The sequence below is a fragment of the Poecilia reticulata genome, linkage group LG2 (assembly GCF_000633615.1).
Source record: "Poecilia reticulata strain Guanapo linkage group LG2, Guppy_female_1.0+MT, whole genome shotgun sequence".
Classification (NCBI taxonomy): Eukaryota; Metazoa; Chordata; class Actinopteri; order Cyprinodontiformes; family Poeciliidae; genus Poecilia; species Poecilia reticulata.
The window spans coordinates 19,692,031-19,712,021 of record NC_024332.1 but is presented as its reverse complement, the minus strand read 5'-3'; the positions used below and the strand labels follow the sequence as shown (position 1 = coordinate 19,712,021).

At 40.4% G+C, this 19,991-nt stretch overlaps 1 protein-coding gene and 1 long non-coding RNA gene across 2 annotated transcripts; one reads left to right on the top strand and one right to left on the bottom strand.

Annotated features, from left to right (window-relative positions):
* The first annotated feature begins 747 nt into the window (after window positions 1-747).
* Window positions 748-18,999, top strand: LOC103480707 (GRB2-associated-binding protein 1-like). The gene is made up of 14 exons (XM_008435866.2): window positions 748-840; window positions 966-1,107; window positions 6,775-6,903; window positions 7,270-7,435; window positions 8,730-8,919; window positions 9,568-10,196; window positions 11,989-12,071; window positions 12,158-12,267; window positions 13,133-13,428; window positions 14,394-14,465; window positions 15,138-15,234; window positions 15,508-15,637; window positions 15,726-15,854; window positions 16,617-18,999. The coding sequence occupies exons 2-14, from the start codon at window positions 1,033-1,035 to the stop codon at window positions 16,800-16,802; spliced, it is 2,292 nt and encodes a 763-aa protein (XP_008434088.1). The 5' UTR covers window positions 748-840; window positions 966-1,032; the 3' UTR covers window positions 16,803-18,999.
* On the bottom strand, window positions 9,157-9,653 carry LOC103480704 (uncharacterized). The gene is made up of 2 exons (XR_536147.1): window positions 9,562-9,653; window positions 9,157-9,459 (listed from the first exon to the last, which is right to left on the bottom strand). It is a non-coding gene; the product is annotated as an uncharacterized LOC103480704 (long non-coding RNA).
* Window positions 19,000-19,991: the final 992 nt, after the last annotated feature.

Genomic DNA, 19,991 nt, shown 5'->3' with positions numbered 1-19,991 from the left:
CTCTCATCACTGAATTTGGTACAAAAAAGATGGATAAAACAGGACAATAAATATGTTTACGCTATGTTTACATATTTATTTAAACAATAAATATGTTTAAATATGAGGCTGGATGGAAGAAAATGGCCCAAAGAATAAGAAATCAGGTGTTAAAATATTTAGAAATAATGAGTAAAAGTATTAATGAATACAATTTAATTCAATATTCACAAACAAATATTAAAAATCAGAAGGAAATTATTTATGGGCTGGAAAAACAGGAAATTTAAAAATGTGGAGCTAATGAAATTGTTTTACATCACGCTGATTAAGTTGTTTTCCTTTTTTCAAAACATTTGTATTTAATATCGCATGTATGTAAAAGAAAAAAAAACATTGTTTATAACGTTCGTTATAATTCCTAGTTAAAAGAAATAACATATTTATCATATTGTCTTAATATTTCCTTGGGCCATTTCTGTTTGTATGTTTGTTGTTTTTATTTGCAGACCTATATAATTTATTTACAGCCCACGTCAGTTTGAACATGAGGAAACTCCTTCCTCCCCACATTCAGACCAACACGGGGAGTTTCCTGTTTAGCTGTGGAGCAGAATGGGAGGAGTGAGGAAGAGGAGGAGTGGAAAAACCAGGGAGGAGAGAAGGAATGTCCGAGCCGAGGCATTGTGTTTGGTTATCGCAGCAGCAGCAGGGAGAGGAGGGCGAGGCTCTGCTGGGAAGTGGAGACCCACGGAGGAGGAGGAGGCGTGACTCGCTGACTTGGAGTGACTCGGAGCGGCTCGGCCATGTGGGGATGAGATGTGATCTGGATCACAGGAGGAAGCAAAACAACACGTACAAGTAAGCCGATTTAAATTCCTGGCACTTTGGAAAACTCTTCTGTTCTGGAAACGTAACATCCTGACRGGAGTTTGACTGACCACATCTCCTCAAATCGATCTGCACTGACTCCTCTCTCTCTTCAGGCTCCGAGTGCCAGCAGTCCTGGTTGACGGATTGGATATTTTAATTTGACACCTGACCCGGCTGAGGATGAGCGGAGCAGCAGACGTGGTGTGTGAAGGCTGGCTGCGAAAATCACCTCCAGAGAAAAAACTGCGACGTTATGTGAGTAACATTTCCTTTAAAAACAAAGCAACCGAACATCATGTCTCTGGGATTCTCTCCTGAGTATTTTCTAAATTAAACCCTGAAGTTTTCTCTGTGTGTGTGTGTGTGTGTGTGTGTCATCACTGTTGACACAAGGAGTCATTTCCTCAAGTTCCAGTTGTAAAGCAGTTAAACATCAAGCGCAGCTGTCAGCTGCACAATGTTTTACTATGATTAAACTTTACTTTTCTCTGTGGATCATCAATAAAAACACATTAAAAGCTGATCTGAGCAACTCAGGAAGACTTTTTACACAAATACAAATTGGGTTTAGAACTAAGACCTTGGATCTGTTTGGGTTTTTCCTGCATTTTCTCCTCCACTACATAAAAAAAGACACACAGGCTGTTTAGAAAAAGCGACATTTGGATTTACCACATGTTGTTTTTTGCTGGACAGCAGCTGGACTCACTTTCCGGCAGCAGCTTCACACACACCCCACATTTCTGACATGCCTCACCAGTGAGTTGAGCTAATCTGCTTTCTCCTTTCCATGTTTTCCCATAATCTCCATATTTCCAGAGAAAGTTGTTTTCTTATCACAACCCTCCAATTCTTTCTCTTTCACTCATTCACTGGACTTTCGTTTCCTCTTCTTTTGTCGTTTGCCTTCCTTCCTTAGAAAGTATGTGTGRAAGGGAAGTCTGGGAGGAAAAATGACATGCAAAAACAAAAAAAGTATATTTGGACTTGATGCTATGAGAAGGGAGCAAATAATGTAAAATATAGAAACGCAACTTTTCAAGTTGAGAATTTGAGATCGTTGCATTTTAAAAACACCCATAACAGGAAAGTTTAAAAAAAAAAAAATTATCAAGAAGATTTGATTCTGTCTCAATTATATTCATAGTTGATTTGGTTTATAAGGGGAAAACAAGGAAAAACAGACATTTAGATGGTGGTATCCACARTGCGGTGTGTGGATAAACACACTCCATCCAGCTGTGTTTCTGTTGTCAACACATGATCAAAGATCTGCAGCAGCAGCCGTGTGTTCATGTTAAGAATATGGTTAAAGTTCCCTCGGTGGAAACCTCAGCGTGTGCGCTCGTGTGTTATGTAATCAACTAATCRCTCTCAGCTGGGAAAAGCCAGGCCTCTCCTAGAGATTTAGCAGATTTGGAAACACAGAAACGCCAAGCAGGACGAGGTCGATTTTGTAACTTCAGCTACACTCGCAAATATGCTGTAGACACGAACCCCCCCTCCTCCCCCCCGAGGGCCTTGGAAACGAGAAAAATCTGCAAAAGTTGGGCTGTTTTCTACCTCATGCAGTGTTTTTAGATGCATCTCCTCCTGTCTCGGGGCTGGAGCCTGTCAGAGCCTGTTAGAGCAAACGGAGATGGGCTGATAAGATCCAAAAACCAGAACACTGACGTCGTTCTTGGCTTGGATTTTCAGCATGGGTCATCCCGGTCTGGACAGCTTGGTCCTGCTCTGCTGGACATCATGCTTTCCAGAGGGGTGCCGCAATAAAACAAGAAGCGTCTATAAATATCTATAGATGTTTATGTTTGAAACTCTTAAAGCTGCAGGAAGTGTTTGTTATGCCCTGACAGGAGGAAAACATMATCTGTGTAGAAATCAAGTCATCCACATGCCATCTGCAAAAATCTGTCACAAACAACCAATCAGAAGGAGGAGGAGGTGACTTAGCATGTCAATCAAGCTTGTGTAGGCGCTGCTCACACGCTTCCTTTCCGCTCGTTCAACCTGGAGCCGCTGAGCGGTTCATTTCTACAGAACAGGGAAGAGGCAGAGGAGTTTGATGTTTTCACAGATTATCTGTCTCATGATTTAAAACGACAGGGTGAAAATTAAAAACAAAATTACAAATCATGTTGTTTATGAAAGTTATATATCATTTTAATTTAAAAAGTGAGTACTTCCTGTTTTCCAGTCCTGTATTGACATAACCTTGACACATCATCTGATAAGCTGACTTAATACAAAATCACCCACTAATGGGAATCTAAACTAAACTAAAACATTTAGTTAATTGATTTCAGCTTCAGAGTTTTTACTGACTTAAAGTATTACTTTTCATTAAGATAAGACCACGTTTGTTGCTCGTTAGCTCAAAAACTGAAATAATGTGAAGTGCTCAAACCTGAAGTTGATAATTACAGATGATTTAAAACAGTTTTGTGGAAATGAATCCCTGAAAGGAGMTTTTCTGACGTTATGATCACCTTTTACAAGCATCAGAACATAAATAGACTAAGAGTCGCTAAAAACAGTTTAACGACTCTAATTCAACAGTGATTTTTTAATAATTTTTTTCCAATTAGGTTTTACTGATTCGGAACAGGACCTGAGCGTTTGGATCCGGTGTCGCTGCAGAACAGTGAAGTGTTTTATGGTCGCCTGAAACTCTGCCATAAATCCGACGTGACATTTTTTTAATTGTCTCAGAGTCGAGAGCAAACAGACGGGGGAAAATTTTCAAATTAAGATGCAGTGTTAATTTTAGTTTAGCGGCAGGAAGGAGGAAGTGTTATTTTAGAGCCATTCTGCCCTCTTCCTGAGGTCAAAGGTCAAAGGAGGAAACATTAGGGAGCCTGAGGAGACTGTCGCAGGAAGAGAGCTTATCATTATTACGTTCTGATCTTCCTCTCCAAATGATATTTCCCTTTGAAAATGAGTGAATGAGAAACACTTTGCTGATTCTCCTTTTAGCACAGATCAGATGTTTATTCTGTGTAAAATGTTGCAGGCTGAGATTTTTTGACTGACATTAGTTTCTTCTGGGTCCAGACAACAAAAACAGGACTTCCTGCACCGTTTCTTGGAGACAATTGCAACTCTCCTCTCAAAAGTTGTGAGTTTTAGGGTCAAAGGTCAGAGTTGGGGCAATGACACCGAAACGTGTTGTTGCAGTAGCGTAGGTGACTGAGCCAGCGGTCCATCCTGGGGGTTTGGCTGAGGTGCAAAAAGATCAGGGAGTGAAATGTTTGATCACATGGATGCATTGTCTTCAGTAGGTGAAACCAAAACGCCTTCTGATGATTTCCTGTCTCTATCTCAATAGCTGCTGTCGCTCTTCTGATTTAAAAAAAAGGACATCTAAAACATTCACATTACTCAGAAAAGTGTTCTTTATGTCCGAGATGTTGGTGAGTTTTACGTTCCTGACATAAATGGGCGAGCAGACGTCACCGTTTGGGTGTTTTTATGTACAGAGTGAGACGTTTTCTGTCTGGGTGGGTTAATTAGTTTGAAAGCACTAAAGAGAAACTCAGGTTCTGAGGAAAATCCTTCAGGGTTTTTCCAAAAAGCCAGTAATGATGTCATCCCAGATGAGATCTGGTAGAGAAACCATCTTGTTTTATCACTTATTAACGCCAAGTCGAATTACTGCTGGCGGCTCCAGGTGAAGTTTTCTGTTTTACTCAGGAGCTGAAAAAGAAAACTGGCTTTTTAGAAATAAAGTCTAGCACAGACGATTAAAAAAAGCAATAAAAATCTTCCCTAAATGAAAATAGCTCAACTAGTTTAAAAGGTGACATTGAATTACTAATATAGAATAGATCATTTTTATGGTTTAAACTTTTTCCCGGACAAACTAATAACTTTTAATTAACCTGAATAAAAACAATACGCTGATTATTCCAACAACAAAGTACAGTAAAATAAAAGCAGTTATCGTTTCAAACTGACATTTTGTAAATGTAACATAAATAATTCATAGTGAAACTTGAACAAATAAACTGAAATACAGTGCTGAAGATTACACCACTGGTTTTAAAGACTGGGGTTTTTCACATCTGAAACTGTAAAATAATAATTCAGCTGTTAAAATAAGCAGAAGCAGCCGCCCTGCTGCTTTCACTGGACCAGCAGCTTGAAGACAAACGACTATCAAACGGCCTGAGAGGGAAAGAGGATAAACAGCCACTTCCACTGCCATCTCTTACCAGCATTTCCTGTTCAGCTACTTCCTCTTCCTGTCTGTGTTTGGAGAGAAAGAAGGGAATGTGCCTCGGTGCTTAATTGGTACGAACTTTGATCATTTGAACACGGCGGCTGGGTTTTTAGTCCTGTTGGTTTTGTTTTGAAACGTTGGTCAGCTGGGATAAGGAGGGATTTCTGGTTTTGGACGAAGATGAACATTAATGGAAATAAACCAAAGCTTTTAAAAACGAATCTTTGTCCTCTGAACATAAGCTGCAAATTCACTTTAAAATGTTTCTCCTTGCTCTGCTTCACACCTTTAAATAATCACGGTCACACTCTACCTACACACACACTCAGGTTTGTGAGTCATGTCTAAAATATGAGGTGTCATTCTGTGGCTCTCTGGTTCATGGAGGAAGATGGCCTGTACCCACAATGCCTGTTGCGTGATGACAGCATCCAGAGAGYGGCGTCAGACACTGAGCAGCTCACTGCATGTGAGCCATGTTTGGTTTTTATGTTTAGTTTGTGCTTACCGGAGCATTAAGCCTTGGGCATGAGGACAGCACCCATCTTCAGACAAAATAGTGACGTGTGTAGGAGAAAAAGTGAAAGACATTCAAAATCTGATCTTACAAGCAGTAGCCACTTTGTTTATGAAGTCCAAAATTAAAGTCTGGAGCAGCGATTTGTAGCCTTTATAATCCAAAGAGTAACAGTTTAGTTTTGCCTGCATAAAACTAGTTTGGAGCAGCAAATGCTACATGATGCTTTGAAGAAAAAAAACGGTCAGGAAAGTGCCTGCAGACGACCGCTGAAGTGTGGCATGGTGATGAATTATTTGTAAGAGGGAAAAACTTAAACAGACCCGGTGTGAGCAGACCCGGCAAAACAGAACAGAACAGAGGCTCTGACGCTGCTAAAGGAGACAACCGGGTCTTATTATGCATAATGGACTTTTTTTGTACTTCCATTTGTGTCCCTAACTGCTTCAAAAAAAATCACCAGACTAGTTTTTAGGAATAATTTACTGTTTTTGGTGTCAGAAAAATGAGACATTTCAAAAACCTCCAGATTGTTAAGTCACAAATCAGAAAGACTACCCCTGAATTAGCAACCCCAGCTAATACCAGCCCATTACTTAGCAACCGTAGCCAAGCCCAGCCCGTTACCTAGCAACCCGACCAGAGCTCCAGCACATTTGGTCAGCTGGTTTCTCATGTTTACCTCTGCAATTAAGGAAAAACTATTCTTTTGCAAAATGAGGATAGCTATATTTTCTACTATGAGTTGCTGATGTTTGTGGAAAATGATTTTAAAACAAAATCACAGTTTTGAAAAGAATCAAAAGAGAGAGGTCTAAAATGCTGAGTGAAACAGAAATAAAGAAATAACTTTACTGTTATGTCCTCAGACAAAAATAGGCAATGAAATGTGTACTCTACATGTTCAACACCGTTTAAAAAGTCATAAATTAAAATAAAAAACTAGTCACACATTAAAAAGTACAAATAGCTTAAATCACACTCATTCTGTTGTGGAAATTAAATGAATGTATTCAACAGAAAATTGGAAAACTGCTAACACTTCTGCATATTAAGACAAGTTGATTCTTTTTAGTCAAAGTTATTAAGAGATATTAAGGAAGGTCCAAAGAGCCACTTAATGCTCTTATTTTGTTATGTGGACAGAAACGTCAGTGTCTCTGTAATGACTGTATTTTACCAGGCCTGGAAAAGACGGTGGTTCGTCCTGCGTAGCGGCCGGCTGAGCGGAGAACCAGACGTTCTGCAGTACTACAAGAACCAGCATTCCCGGCGGCCAATTGGGACCATCAACTTGAATCTGTGTGAGCAGGTAAAAACGCCAAAATATGATAAAAAACAGTGTCGTCATGTCATTCTGGATCACAGATCCCATTGATTCTTTACCAACTTCTCAAAGATGTAATTAGCTACTACAATGATTTATTTCGTTTAGTTTAGGTGCCTCTTTAAACCCACTAAAAATAAACCAAATACACAAAACAAATGTCTTGCAGCCAAAGTGCAAGGAACAAAATTGACAATTATTCATTGCAAGAAAGTCTCTGCTTGAAGGAAATCCATAAAAAACTGATTTTTTTATTTATTTTTTTGCAGTGTTAGGAGACGGTTAGATAAACGCTTTAACAGACTTTCAGGAACCCGACTCTCCTCATTCCCCTCTCTTCCTTTGCTCCAGGTGGACGCCGGCCTCTCCTTCACCAAGAAGGAGCTGGAGACCAGCTTTGTCTTCGACCTGCGAACCGAGGAGAGGACCTGGTACCTGGTGGCCGAGTCCGAGGAGGACATGAACCGCTGGGTCACATCCATCTGCCTCCTGTGTGGCTTCAACCCAACAGACGACGGTACGACAAAAACAAAAAGCCAAATCCAACATGTTCGCTGTGTTTTGCTTGCCTTTAGTTTGTCTGTGTGGGCAGCGACTGAGTCAGTGTGAAAACTGGTGGGAGGAGAAAAAGGGAGAACATGTAGAGAAAAATATGGATGAAAGGTCCTTTGGGTTGTGTGACTCAGATGAGAGCAAAGTGTCTCAATAGGACACCGGCTTCTTTCTATACACCAACTGTGTTTACTTTCAGACATGTGATTGATTAAATCGTGTTATAATTTTTTCTTTATGGTTAAACTGGATTTGTACAGGGAACACTGACACACTTAGCAAATCAATATCCACAAATTCACGCATTCGCAGATTTTCCTGACTCCAAATTATTTGTGGAAAATCCACTGATTGGAGGATTGTTTTTTTTGGAGACAGGATACCGTCGCGCAGCTGCTGCACGTTTGTCAGATGCTCTTCCATGAGATCTGGTTATTTGCAGTAGAAGAAGCTCCTTGTCGAAACATGAAACCATAATCTGAGTCACCAAATCTTGACCTTAACATCGAGACTCGTTTTGTTGATCATCTTAAACCAATCTTGATTTCCCCTCTGGCATCAAAAAGACAGTTTCATTCACACATCAGCTGCTCACTGGACAGTCTTCGCTTTTCAGACTATTCTCTGTTGACCCAAGAGATTCTTGTCCCTGTACATCAGTGGTTTCTGAAAAGCTCACCAACAGCTCTGCCATGTCTCTTAAATGCTCTTTCTTCCCCATTGTGTCCAGTTCAGTTTAGTTCAGTTCCTTTATTATCCCCAAAGGGGAAATTTATTTCCCAACCAGGCATTTCAAACACACAAAATGACATAAAAGTGCGTAGACAATATTGGAAACAGACAAAGCACGCAAGCGCCGATTCACAAATACAAAAACCAGAGTTGTAACTCACAAATTGAGGGATCTGGTTTCTGTGGGTACAAAGGAGTTTTTCCATCTATTGCTTTTAATCCTAACCTCCATCCTGACACATCTTCACCACAACTAGACACGCCAGCAATTAAATAGTACCAAATGAAGATGTCATTAAATGTAGATGTCATGTTTTATGGGAGGTGATGATGAGTCGTCAGCTGTGTTCTCAGAAGAAACATGTCTTTTTTATTTATTTTTTCTTCAAGCAGGCTCTTTGGTTTGAACAGACAGCTGAACACGACRGAGTTAGTTTAAAAATGCAGTTTGGAAAAGTAGCAACAATGTTTTGGTTGCATATTTTTGATTTGTGCAGACATAATACGTTTTTTTTTCCCCCCTTTAGCTGCAGAAAGACAATTAAGGTCCAACTCTGCCTCCACCTCCGTGACCACAACCAGAGGCACGCCTACTATCACCATGGTAACGGGGTCCATCCCACCCCCGTACGACCCCGTGAGCGTGCGTCATCTGGAGCACGATAGCAGTGCAGAGGACGACTACCTGTGGCTGTCAAACTGCCAGAGTCACACCAGGTAAACCACCAACAAGACCAAATTAAAGAACCTCCAACCTCGGATTTTGGTCCTAACATGTATTAAATTAGTAAATTAAGCTCAAATAATCATTCAAATGTGGGAGGTTGGGAGCTTTACCAAGATATGCATCTTACCAATTGGTGCTAAAACTGGTTTCAATCTTATGATTCTGAATTTCGGCAGCAGAGCAAAGGAAACAGTGATCAAAGAAAAGGATTAGCCAATAAGTCGCTGTGAGTTTTACTGAAGAAACTGTTTATTTCTGAGACTCATCTATGTTTGAACAACTCCTAAAAGCTTCATCCTGAATAAAACCATCTGGAGAACAAAGGACCAAAGAGAGATTCAGGTTTTGACTTGTTGCATTTAAGAGCAACAAGGATTTGGAGTTCAAACCCGGATCACACCCACACGTTTCTACCAGGGCTGACTTCTCCCACCGTCACGCTACAGCTCATCATAAAAACACTGCAGGCGGAGTTCGCCTGCGCCGATGAAAAGATGTCTGTTCCTTCTGGATTCATTTGTTTCGCTGGACTGGAACAGTCAACAGAGAAGAAAAGCTGCAGCCACAAGTTACTGGATTTAACGAGGTAAAGTTTACACCAAGTCTAATCCGTCACTTGTTTGTATCTTTACCTTCAGGCCTGCTTTGGGTTCATCCACCTCTCTTGAGACGGACTACAGCGACAACCTCTACCCTCCTCCCTCGGCCACCTTCTCCTCCTCCTCTTCCTGCTCTTCCTCCTCTTCTCTTCCTCCAAGCAGCCTTCCACCTCCGTCCTCGTCCGGGTTCAGGTCGGCTCCTTGGACAGTGGTTGCCATGGCGAGCCCCCTCAGCCAGTCCCTGGACGCCACCATGACTTCCGACTTCCAGAAACGAGCCGCCCGGTTGCACGGCCACCCCTCCTCTCATCCCAGGAAGCACTCCTTAGATTTCCACCTGCGTCCGGCTGCCGTGCCGCTCAGCGATGACAACCGCTCCAGCGCCTATCCTTCGAGCATCACGAGCGGCTACCAGGTCCCCCGTCCGGCATCCACCCCTCAGCCGCCTCCCCCACGCCGGCCCTCTTCCACGCCCAGCGTGGACTCGCTAACTCAGGCCGAGCTCCACGCCGCCATCCCGCCTCCTCCCCCTCGGCCGCCCAAGCCCCCCACCGTCACACCGCATGGAGAGATCGCTGCGGTTTTCACAGGGCCTGGTGCGCTACCAAGAGCCAACTCTGAACCGGAGAGGAGGGATGAGGGCATCAGCAGAGGAACACTGACGAGAGGTAACAGCGTCATTACTGAAGAATATCTCTGCTACATCAATTATAACAAATAATATTGTACGCGTTGGATTCAGAAAGGCTTCAACCACTTGAATCCACACCAATTCACCCCTCAGAGTTGTTTCAAACGTGCCAAACCAGTAGGGGGCGGTGTAGCGCAAAGCTTAAAAAACCTAGATCAGCCAATCAGATTGCTTCAAAACGACCACAACTTCCTGCTAGGAATTAAAGGGGCCTGTTATGCAAAATTCACATTTTTGTTCTTCCATTTGGGTGTCCACTTCTTGTAAAAACAGCCAAACCACTTAAAAAAAAAGACCCAGTCAGTTTTTGGCAATAAGTTAATGATTTATCGTATCTGGAAAATGAGGCGTTTCGAAAACCTTTAGAATGTAACACCACAAATCAGCAGGCGTTGCCTAATGGTGCGTTTACACCAAACATGCTTTGAACGTCAGGCGGGTCTGGTTTATGTTCAGAGTCTATGTGCAGGCCCGTCGAGGGCCCGTCGCGGTGCGTTTCACGTGTCTAGCGCGGCGCGATTTGAACCGTTTGGAGCATTTGATGCGTCAAGAGCGTCCAACAAATAGACTGACAGCAGAAAACAATGACTAGAGCGATTTTGACACGTCTGCTGCGCCCTCCACACAGACTTTGAATGTAAACCAGGCGCACCTGTGTGGGTGTAGAGCAAAATGTCGGCCATCTTGCACTCAAAGATGGCTGACATCTTTGAATCCAGCCATGCAGTTATTACTTTTGCAATAACTGTTGGGCACACATGTCGATCTTGAAGCGTCTGATGCATTTTTTGACGCATGTAACACTTTTGCTGTGAACGCACCATAACACCTAGCAAGTGTAGCACAATCCGTTACCTAGCAACCTCAGCGAACGGCAAGTGTTACAAAATATATATTTATACACACACAAAAGAAATTTACACAAAATTATATGACAAGAAATGTAAAATGTAAAACAAATCAATTAAAATGCAAGACAAAAATTAAGACGAAAGAGATTCAACATTAAAAGTAAAGTAAACTTTAATAATTTAAAAGTAGAAAATGAACAAATTTAATTTTTACAAGAAAGCTTTCCACAAAGTAGGAGACCTGACCATGAATTAACATTAAATTAGACAAAAACTGTTGAAAAGTTTTGTTATCATAAACACCTCTGCATGGTGCTAAATATTTTAAAATTAAAATGGTTTATCTGAAAATGAATGCATTTTTTTGTCACTGCAGGAGTAAGATTTGTCGTGACCTTTGAGGCTCACAGGAGATCAGAAAACTACTTTTAAGAAGCTTTATTGTTCTCAGGTGGAAGGGCTGCGGATTTCATGCTTAGTGGAACAAACTCCTGCTTGTGTTCAGAGTAATTTCACCAGAACTGCAGTTATTAAGAAGATGAGAACTTTACCCTGCAGCGAAACAGAGATGTTATTGTGTAGAAATGCTTTCACGGCCTGTTAATTTCTTTTGCAATAAGTGTTTTGTTATAAAGAAGCAGCATGAACACTGAAATGAGGAGGATGTGTACAGCTGTCAACGCGAAATATGACACACAGCTTGGATTGTGCCAGCCTCGTCTATGTCCACATCTCATCACTCTCAGTTTTCTCCTTAAAAATGTTTGCAGAGATCCAAATAATACATAAACAACAAGTTTTTATCTTTTGATTTTGGCTTATTTCACTTAATTTGGGAGGAATCTATGTTGACACAGAGGGGGGATGTTGATGAACTCACATTTTAAGATGCAGGTTTTTTTAATATCCGTGTTCCAGGGAGCGAATCTGTCTTCATTCCTCGATCTCAGTCTGACAGAGCCACCATGTTTGAGTTCAGCGAGAGCTTCAACACCTACTTTGTGAGTCAACCACTTTAAATGACATGAACGTTTAAATCATTGCTCATCTTTAAGTCATGTTCCCTCCTCTTTGTTCTTTCTCCCAGTTTAATAAAGGCATGGTTCCTCTGGGAAGCCTTTGTTCTGAAGATGACGATCTGGATGAAAGTTATGTTCCCATGAGCGCCTCCACCAGCGAGCCACCGGTTGCAGCGAGGTGAGTCAGTACTAAAACACTTCGTCATGTTGCTGAGGTTTTGAAAAACATTTTTACGTCAAAGCTCTTCTTTCAAATGAAGAAACGGCTTACTGTTGAGCATTTAACGGTTTAATTAAAGCAGAATGATGTAATGTGACTACTAACTAGAGCAAAATGCATCTCCTGTGATGGATGCTGTAAGCTGAATATTGCGGAAACATTTGAGACTTGCAGAAATTAAATAAACGGAAAGAAGCAGCAGGATGAAGGAAAAGCCTGCAAAACACAAGTAGAAAATCTGTAGAAGAGGAGGGAAAACATTCAGTCAATACAAAAATCCCACATAAAGGGTGTTAAATATGTGTACAGAACTCTGTTTACAAAGCTAAAGTGTAAGGTCAGAACAGCTTCTGAGCTAAAATGAGCTAAAAGCCTAATTGAAATACTAACAGTGGCCTCTAGGTTGGGACCTACAGTAAAATACTCCATGCAGAGTGAAAAAACTCATGCAAAAACCAAAATTGACTAAAAAGCTAAAAGGAGCAAAATAACAACAATAGCATCTATTAGCACTAGCATTACTTTTTGTTTCTTTTTGTGTTCTTAATCTGGTAAGCACTTTGAACTGCCTCGCTGCTGAAATGTGCAACACAAATAAACTTCATTGATTGCATGACTGACGCCATGTTAATCTACAGTAACGTAATCCACACAGTGTGGAACAAAACATCAACAAGCCAAAATTAGCTAAAAAGCTAAAAGAAGGTTGGATTTAGGGTTCAGCTATAAAACCTACTTGCTGGTTGAAGATTTTATTCTTTAAAATGTTTGCAGAAACTTTGTATGTTTTAATTCTAATCTAAAGTTGTTGTTTTTAATCCAGGACTAATCCAGGGGGTCCATCAGACTTTACTGCTGAGCTCCAGGATGGCAACTACGTCCCAATGACTCCACTGACCTCCTCCCTACCCGCTTATCCCGTTGCTGCTGCAGGTGACCTAGCGTCGCTGGGGAGGCAGGTGCCTCCACCTGCCCACATGGGTTTTCGTAATTCCACAATGACTCCAGTCATTCCCTCCACCCCGCCGCTGCGGAGGAATACAATGCACAACACCAGCGTAGGTGAAGCTGAAGTCGTTCCTCCTCCAATCCACCGCAACCTGAAACCTCAGCGGAAAGGTCAGTGGCAGCTGGACGGGAAATTATTGTTGGGCAGATGAAACTTTGTGATGCACTGAGACTTCTGATATTATGAGGTTATGATGCAGAAAATGACACTTAAAACAACAAACGTCTTTAGTCAAAACCCTCTACTGGGGTGTTTGGTTCGTCCACAACCTGATGCTTCTTAAACAAAACATATTTTACTTTACGTGTTTCTGATTCTATGATTTGAGATTAAAGGGCTTTGATTTTATTACCAGAGCAAAAATAAGGATACCGTTTGGTGAACTGGTCTGCTGCGTCCTGGCTTGAAATGATCCCTGGAATGCATAGTTCAGTCTGATCTCGTTTTGGTGTTTTTAAATGTTTTTGTTTTACACTCACATTTAAAACCTAACTGGTTAGATGAAAAGCATTCCCATCCATCCATCCATTTTCTTTACACCCTTGTCCCTCAGTGGGGTCGGGAGGGCTGCTGGTGCCCATCTCCAGTTAGCGTACCGGGCGAGAGGCGGGGTCACCCTGGACAGGTCGCCAGTCTGTCGCAGGGCAACGCAAAGACACACAGGACACACAACCATGCACACACACACACTCACACCTAGGGACAATTTAGACAGACCAATTAACCTGACAGTCATGTTTTTGGACTGTGGGAGGAAACCGGAATACCCGGAGAAAACCCACACATGCACAGGGAGAACATGCAAACTCCATGCAGAAAGACTGGGGCCGAGAATCGAACCCAGAACCTTCTTGCTGCAAGGCAACAGCTCTACCAACTGTACCACTGTGCAGCCTGAAAAGCATTCCCAGTTCTTTATTTTAAAAATTATTGTTTTTGCTGTGTAATTTTCTTTGTCTTTTTGAAAGGTGACATATAATTAACATTGCCTTATCGTTCTGATTGCATACAACAACTGAAGTGTTAAAGTATGAGATCCTAAAGCTGTTTTCTACCTAACATGACGCCTCTGCAGGAGTTTGTGGCGGTCAGGCTGTGGAGAAGAGCAGCAGACAGATCCCTGCAGAGGCCACACATAAAACAAAAGGTACAAACTTCAGTCCTGCAAAACTATCTGGCTTTAGAGGGTTTTGAGTTTGACACGTATTGAAATGTATCGCTTAAACACATTGTGAAACATCTACTGATGTATTAGAAAACATTATTATCTCTTTAGTTCTGTTTGTCCAGCGTTAGTCTATCATCGACTTGCTGACCCATTTCGAAACAGTAAGAAGCAGTTCATAGTTCCTTCCCTCCGTCTTGTGTAACTCTGTCATTTCGTGACTCTCCTGTTCCCAACTTGCCTCTTTTCATTTTAATTATTAATCTGCGCCCTGTTTACCTGACAAGTCTGCAGAAAAAGGTTCTGGCAGCAGCGCACATACAAACCTAAAGATGCAGGACATGGAATCATGAATAATTAATGTTTGTGTAGCTCCTGCAAACACTAAAGATGCTGACTTATCTTTGTAGATTTGCAGCTTTATGYTTTTGAAACAAKATTCCAGAGAAAKGAAGGGAATCTTCAGTATTTGTAGAGTATGTTGTAGTGCTGCCCCCTGCTGACATGCTGCTGCCACTGCATAAGATTTAGAAAATCATTGATATATATGGTGAATTGATTTGCCTAATTTTTTTATCATTACATTTTAGTGAGTCACATTCAAACAAACTACACTTATTAACATTGCTCTGCTCTGAATGTTCTTCATTTCAGTAAAACCAGCTCCTCTGGAAATAACGCCGGTGTCGCAGGACTGGCAGGAAGTCCCGCCTCCTGTTCGCTCACCTGTCACTCGGACCTTCACTCGACGGTGAGTTGGCGTCAACATKTTTGCTAAAGCAGGAAGAAATAAATATATTTAACTATAAATGTGAAGCGCTGCAGCTGCGTTGCTCTCTGCTTCCACCTTGTGGTCTTAGCTTAGTACTACAACATGTTATATCTGCTGTAAATGAAGAAGTAAAATAAATTTGGGAGTAAATATAAAAGTAACAATGAAGTGTTAAAAAAAGTAAAAACAGTTTTTGAAAGAATACTCAGAAAATTATAAATTATTTTAGAAATTGTGTTTTTTGTGTCTCAGTCCGTCCATTCGTGGGTCATTCAGGCCGATCTCGGCCCAAAGCTCATCCCCGTCCTCTGATTCTGATGACCCCAACGACAGCTACGTAACCATGGTGACCTGCAGTCTCAGTCAAAGCGCTGGGGAGCAGGTGAAACACATTTTTATCATCTTTGATCAGCAAATGCTTATTTTTCTGTCCGGTATGTAGTTGAAATCTGGGATGTTTTCGTTTGCAGTCGCTGAGGATGATGCTGCACCGCGGCTCTGAGGGTGGAGTCAGCAGCACACTGGTACAACGAGCTGAAAAACAGGTGGAGTATCTGGATCTGGACCTCCACACAGGACGATCGACACCAACAAGACAGGTAAAACAAATCTATTGTTTCACCAAAATAAAAAAAATTACCTAAAAATAAAATTGTCTGTACTTATTTACTTAAAAAAAGTAACTGGATAACAGAAATCCAAGTGATTTATTCTACGTGCTTGGAGTTTGTCCACTAGAGGGCATCAAAGAACCAACTGTGTCTATAAAGTACAATGAGGGTGTCAAAAGTGTGGCCCGGGGGCCATTTGCAGCCCCTGGTATGATTCTGTGTGGCCCTTGTTCACATTTAGAATCGCACAGATTTCACTGATTTAAAAAAAAAAAAAGATGTAGAGAAATTAAAAACAGTCTTAAAATATAAAACACAAACTATTCATATTTTAATTACCGAATGTTTGCCTTTCATTTTAACTTGATAGCATATAGCACCACAAACATTAAGAAACTTTTACTCAAAAAAAAAAAATTAATTTGATGCCTCCATTTGTTAAATTAGGCTAAATATATAAATACTTTAAGTAGAGGGGCTCAGCTTATGTTTTTGTAGTCTAGAATACATCTAAACAGATACTTTCTGTATTAAAGTCAGGTTAGCACATTATATTAATATATTATGTATTTTTCTCATTTGTCACAACAAAAGAGATCCAACTTTATTTCTAACTTCACAGTTGTGGCTCATGTTGCAAAGAGTTTGAACACCAGTGCACTAAGCTTAACTCATTAGAGACATAAATGAATCTTGTTGCAGAATATAAATGAAAGCTCCATGCCATGCATCTTCTCTGTGTGCCTTTAGAAACGCTCCACTGCAGAAGGTGGGCCCAGCAGCAGCGATCACGCTGCAGCAGGTGATGAACGAGCGCGCGGCGACCGCAGGCGGGTGGACTACGTGGTGGTGGATCCCAAACGGACCAAAGCCCTGAAGAACACCCGGGAAGCGTGGCATGATGGGAGGATGTCCACGGAAAAAGAGAAAAGCTAGGCATGCTGGGGAAAAAGAAAACCTCCCAGAGGAATGGCTGGGATTGGCTGAACTTCCTCACCATCAGACAGACATTAACGTTTGTTTAAAGCAGTAAATCTCTTCACATCTCGTTTTCTTTCTCCTTAAAGGGGCAGTATCACGTATTTTGTATCAAGTAACTATGGTACCTTGTGTTGCAGAAATTCTACGTACTTAAAAAAAATTACTTTGTAAATTTACGCCTTGAAATTGGGTCTCTGTGTCTTTAAGAAGCTCTTTCTGAAACTCATCTTTCAGGAAGTCATCACAACATGGCTCCTCCCTTAAAACCTCTAACAACATTTTTGCCAGCGTTTCACTGAGAAGTAGCTCCTATAAGGAACTCTGCACATGCACATGTGCAGCTCCACCAGATGTTTGCTAATTTCTGCTAGCTAGTCTGAAGGAGCCGAGCAGAGGAGTTGCTGGGTGGAGAAAACGGGGAATATGCTTTCGGTCCCTCCAGGCTCTGTTGAATGGTTGCCATGGAGATTAAAGGATTTCTCAAACATGCTTGAGAGAATCTGATGAGGAAATATAGCATGAAGTAAAGCTCAAAAAAGTTGACTTTTACATGATACTGCCCCTTTAAAAGTTCAACCAGAATGTAAATCACAAGTAGCTCATCTGATTTTTTCTTTTTTTTTAGCATCCTTGTGGTAAAAATAATTTATTTTAAATTGTACAATTACACTCAGTGGCCACTTTGTTAGACACACCTCAGTAAAGCGATTTGTATCAAACCTTAGAAAAGCATTAATTCTTCATGGCAGAGATGTGATCTATATCACCGGGACAGCATCATCGTACTGCTGCTGATCCACTTTTATTATATCTATTCTAAGTTCTGACCAAACCATCTGAGTGTGTGAGACGTGTTGTGTGTGTTTGTTGCCTTTTCTTTCATCTTTAAACCAGTTTCATCCTCACAGCTGCTGCTCACGGTGGATTTTCTATATTTGAATCATTTTCTATAAACCTGAGACGTGGCTTTCTGTCTGATTTACTATTTGTGGTAATAATCAGTTCACCTGGTGTTCCTAATAAAGTGGCCAGTGAGCATAAATATTTTGCTCGTCTAAAATAATTTACATTAATTACATTTTAGGCAACTGTGATGCCACATCTGATGGAGGGAGTAACGCAAGTTTGACGTTTTTCTGACATAAGTTCAAACAACTCAGTTTATTTTGTGGTTCTGCTGATTGAAGGCCAGGAAAGAAAACAGAAAGGAGCATTTTTTTGTGTGTTAAAACATGAATAACAAATGTTTCATAAATTAGTGACGACCACAGAATTTGTGTTTTGGACAGTATGAGTTTTGAACAGTTGGAATAATTCAGAAAACGACTTCCTGCCGTTTTCAAGAACAGACGAGCTTAAAATCTGCTTTGGTCTTTATTTTACATTTGATTTAGCATTTAGACATTTTTTTCAAAGAGAAGTATTAGAAAAAAGTAACATTGCTGCCCTGGAAACCAGGTTTATTATTCAGAATAAATCTTGAGCAGTCAAGCAGAGTTTATCCAGTTTAATTTAGTTAAATATCACACAAACGTTTCCTGCAGTAGACAAAATAGATTTGGCATTTAAGTTAAATAAATGCAATGCAAGTTAAAAACCAATAGTGTCAAAACAAACAATTAATGCTATATTTGAATTACCTTGATGAATGTTGGTTTAGATACATTATTAACTATTAAAACCGAGACATTCAGGCTATTTCACATCAATTATAATCATCAGCATCATGTTTGTTTCAGCCTGAAAAGATAAACTAAGGGACAAAGTTGCTGTTGGTATTTGTTAAAATATATATAAACTTTTTTTTGCATTCTATTTTTGTTCATATTATTAAAACCCAGAAGCAAGTAAAAAAAAACTGTCCATCGCAAAAAAACAAAAAACAAACATAAAATCATCTCAGGGTGTTTTTGCTTAAGCATTTCTTTAAGCAATTTCAAAATCTAAAAACAATTTTCTGAAAGAATCCATACTTGTAGGTCACATCACCACCAGCAGAAATAATAAAATCCAGCAAAATATAATAAAAAAGTCTCAAATATTGAAAACAAATAAGCTGTGAAATGTAAATTCAATGACTTTATAGTGTTGGATGTAGATATAAAATGTAACTGTTGAATATTGTGATTAATAAAATAAAATGCATAACCTCTTTGTTTTTCTGATTTCTTTACTAATTGAAGCTCCTTTTAAACCTTTTATCACCTTTAAGGTTCTTTTGGACTTCCTAACATCTTCTGATGATCTTTTTCTTCACTTTCAGGCTCTCATGATGCCTGAATCAAACGTCATTCGTTCTGCATGGCGTCCAGTGGGGCCGTGGTTTTCTACACATGAAAAATAACTGAAAACAATTACAGTATGCAAAATATATTAGATATAATAATATTTCTTCTTGGCGATCAAGTTTTAAAAAATAAAAGGATATCAGTAATAGTGGTGTTCATGTAGAAAGATATAAACATTGATTTACAAAGTAATGTAAGATTATATATGTTTTAGTTGTATTTTTAAGAGACCCAAAGAAAATGTTTGAAAATAAAATTATATAATTGTAGCTTGTTTAAGTAACTTTTCCTTGCTACTTACCGAGTAGCATTTAAATGATTTGTGCAGTTAAAGGTTTTCAAGAGAACTAATGTTTCAACATAGGTCAACATTAAAATATATGCATTGTGTCAGTAGTTCAGTGCTTCTCTGTTGCAGGCCTCAGGCCTTCCTGCTCTGTATGTTTCAGATGTGCCTCTAATCCAGAACAGCTGATTCAGATGATTGCATGACCTCATCTGCAGAAGTCTGTCAATCACCCACAGATTCAATCCAGGTGTGGAAGGACGTGCAGGGCAGGAGGCCTGAGGGCTGGAACTGAGAAGCACTGCACTGGGATTACAGTGACTGATGGCTAAGATTTGATGGACATCCTGCTCACACACATACAGAAGATAATAGGTAAAGATAAATGAAACTAAGGGGACCACGAGCCCCCACAACACTTACCGTATTTTCCGCACTATAGGCGCACCTAAAAACCTTCAATTTCCTCAAAAGCCGACAGTGCGCCTTATAATCCGGTGCGCCTTATATATGGACCAATATTGAGCCACAACAGGTCTAGCAACTGCGGGAAGCAGCCGCCAACTACAT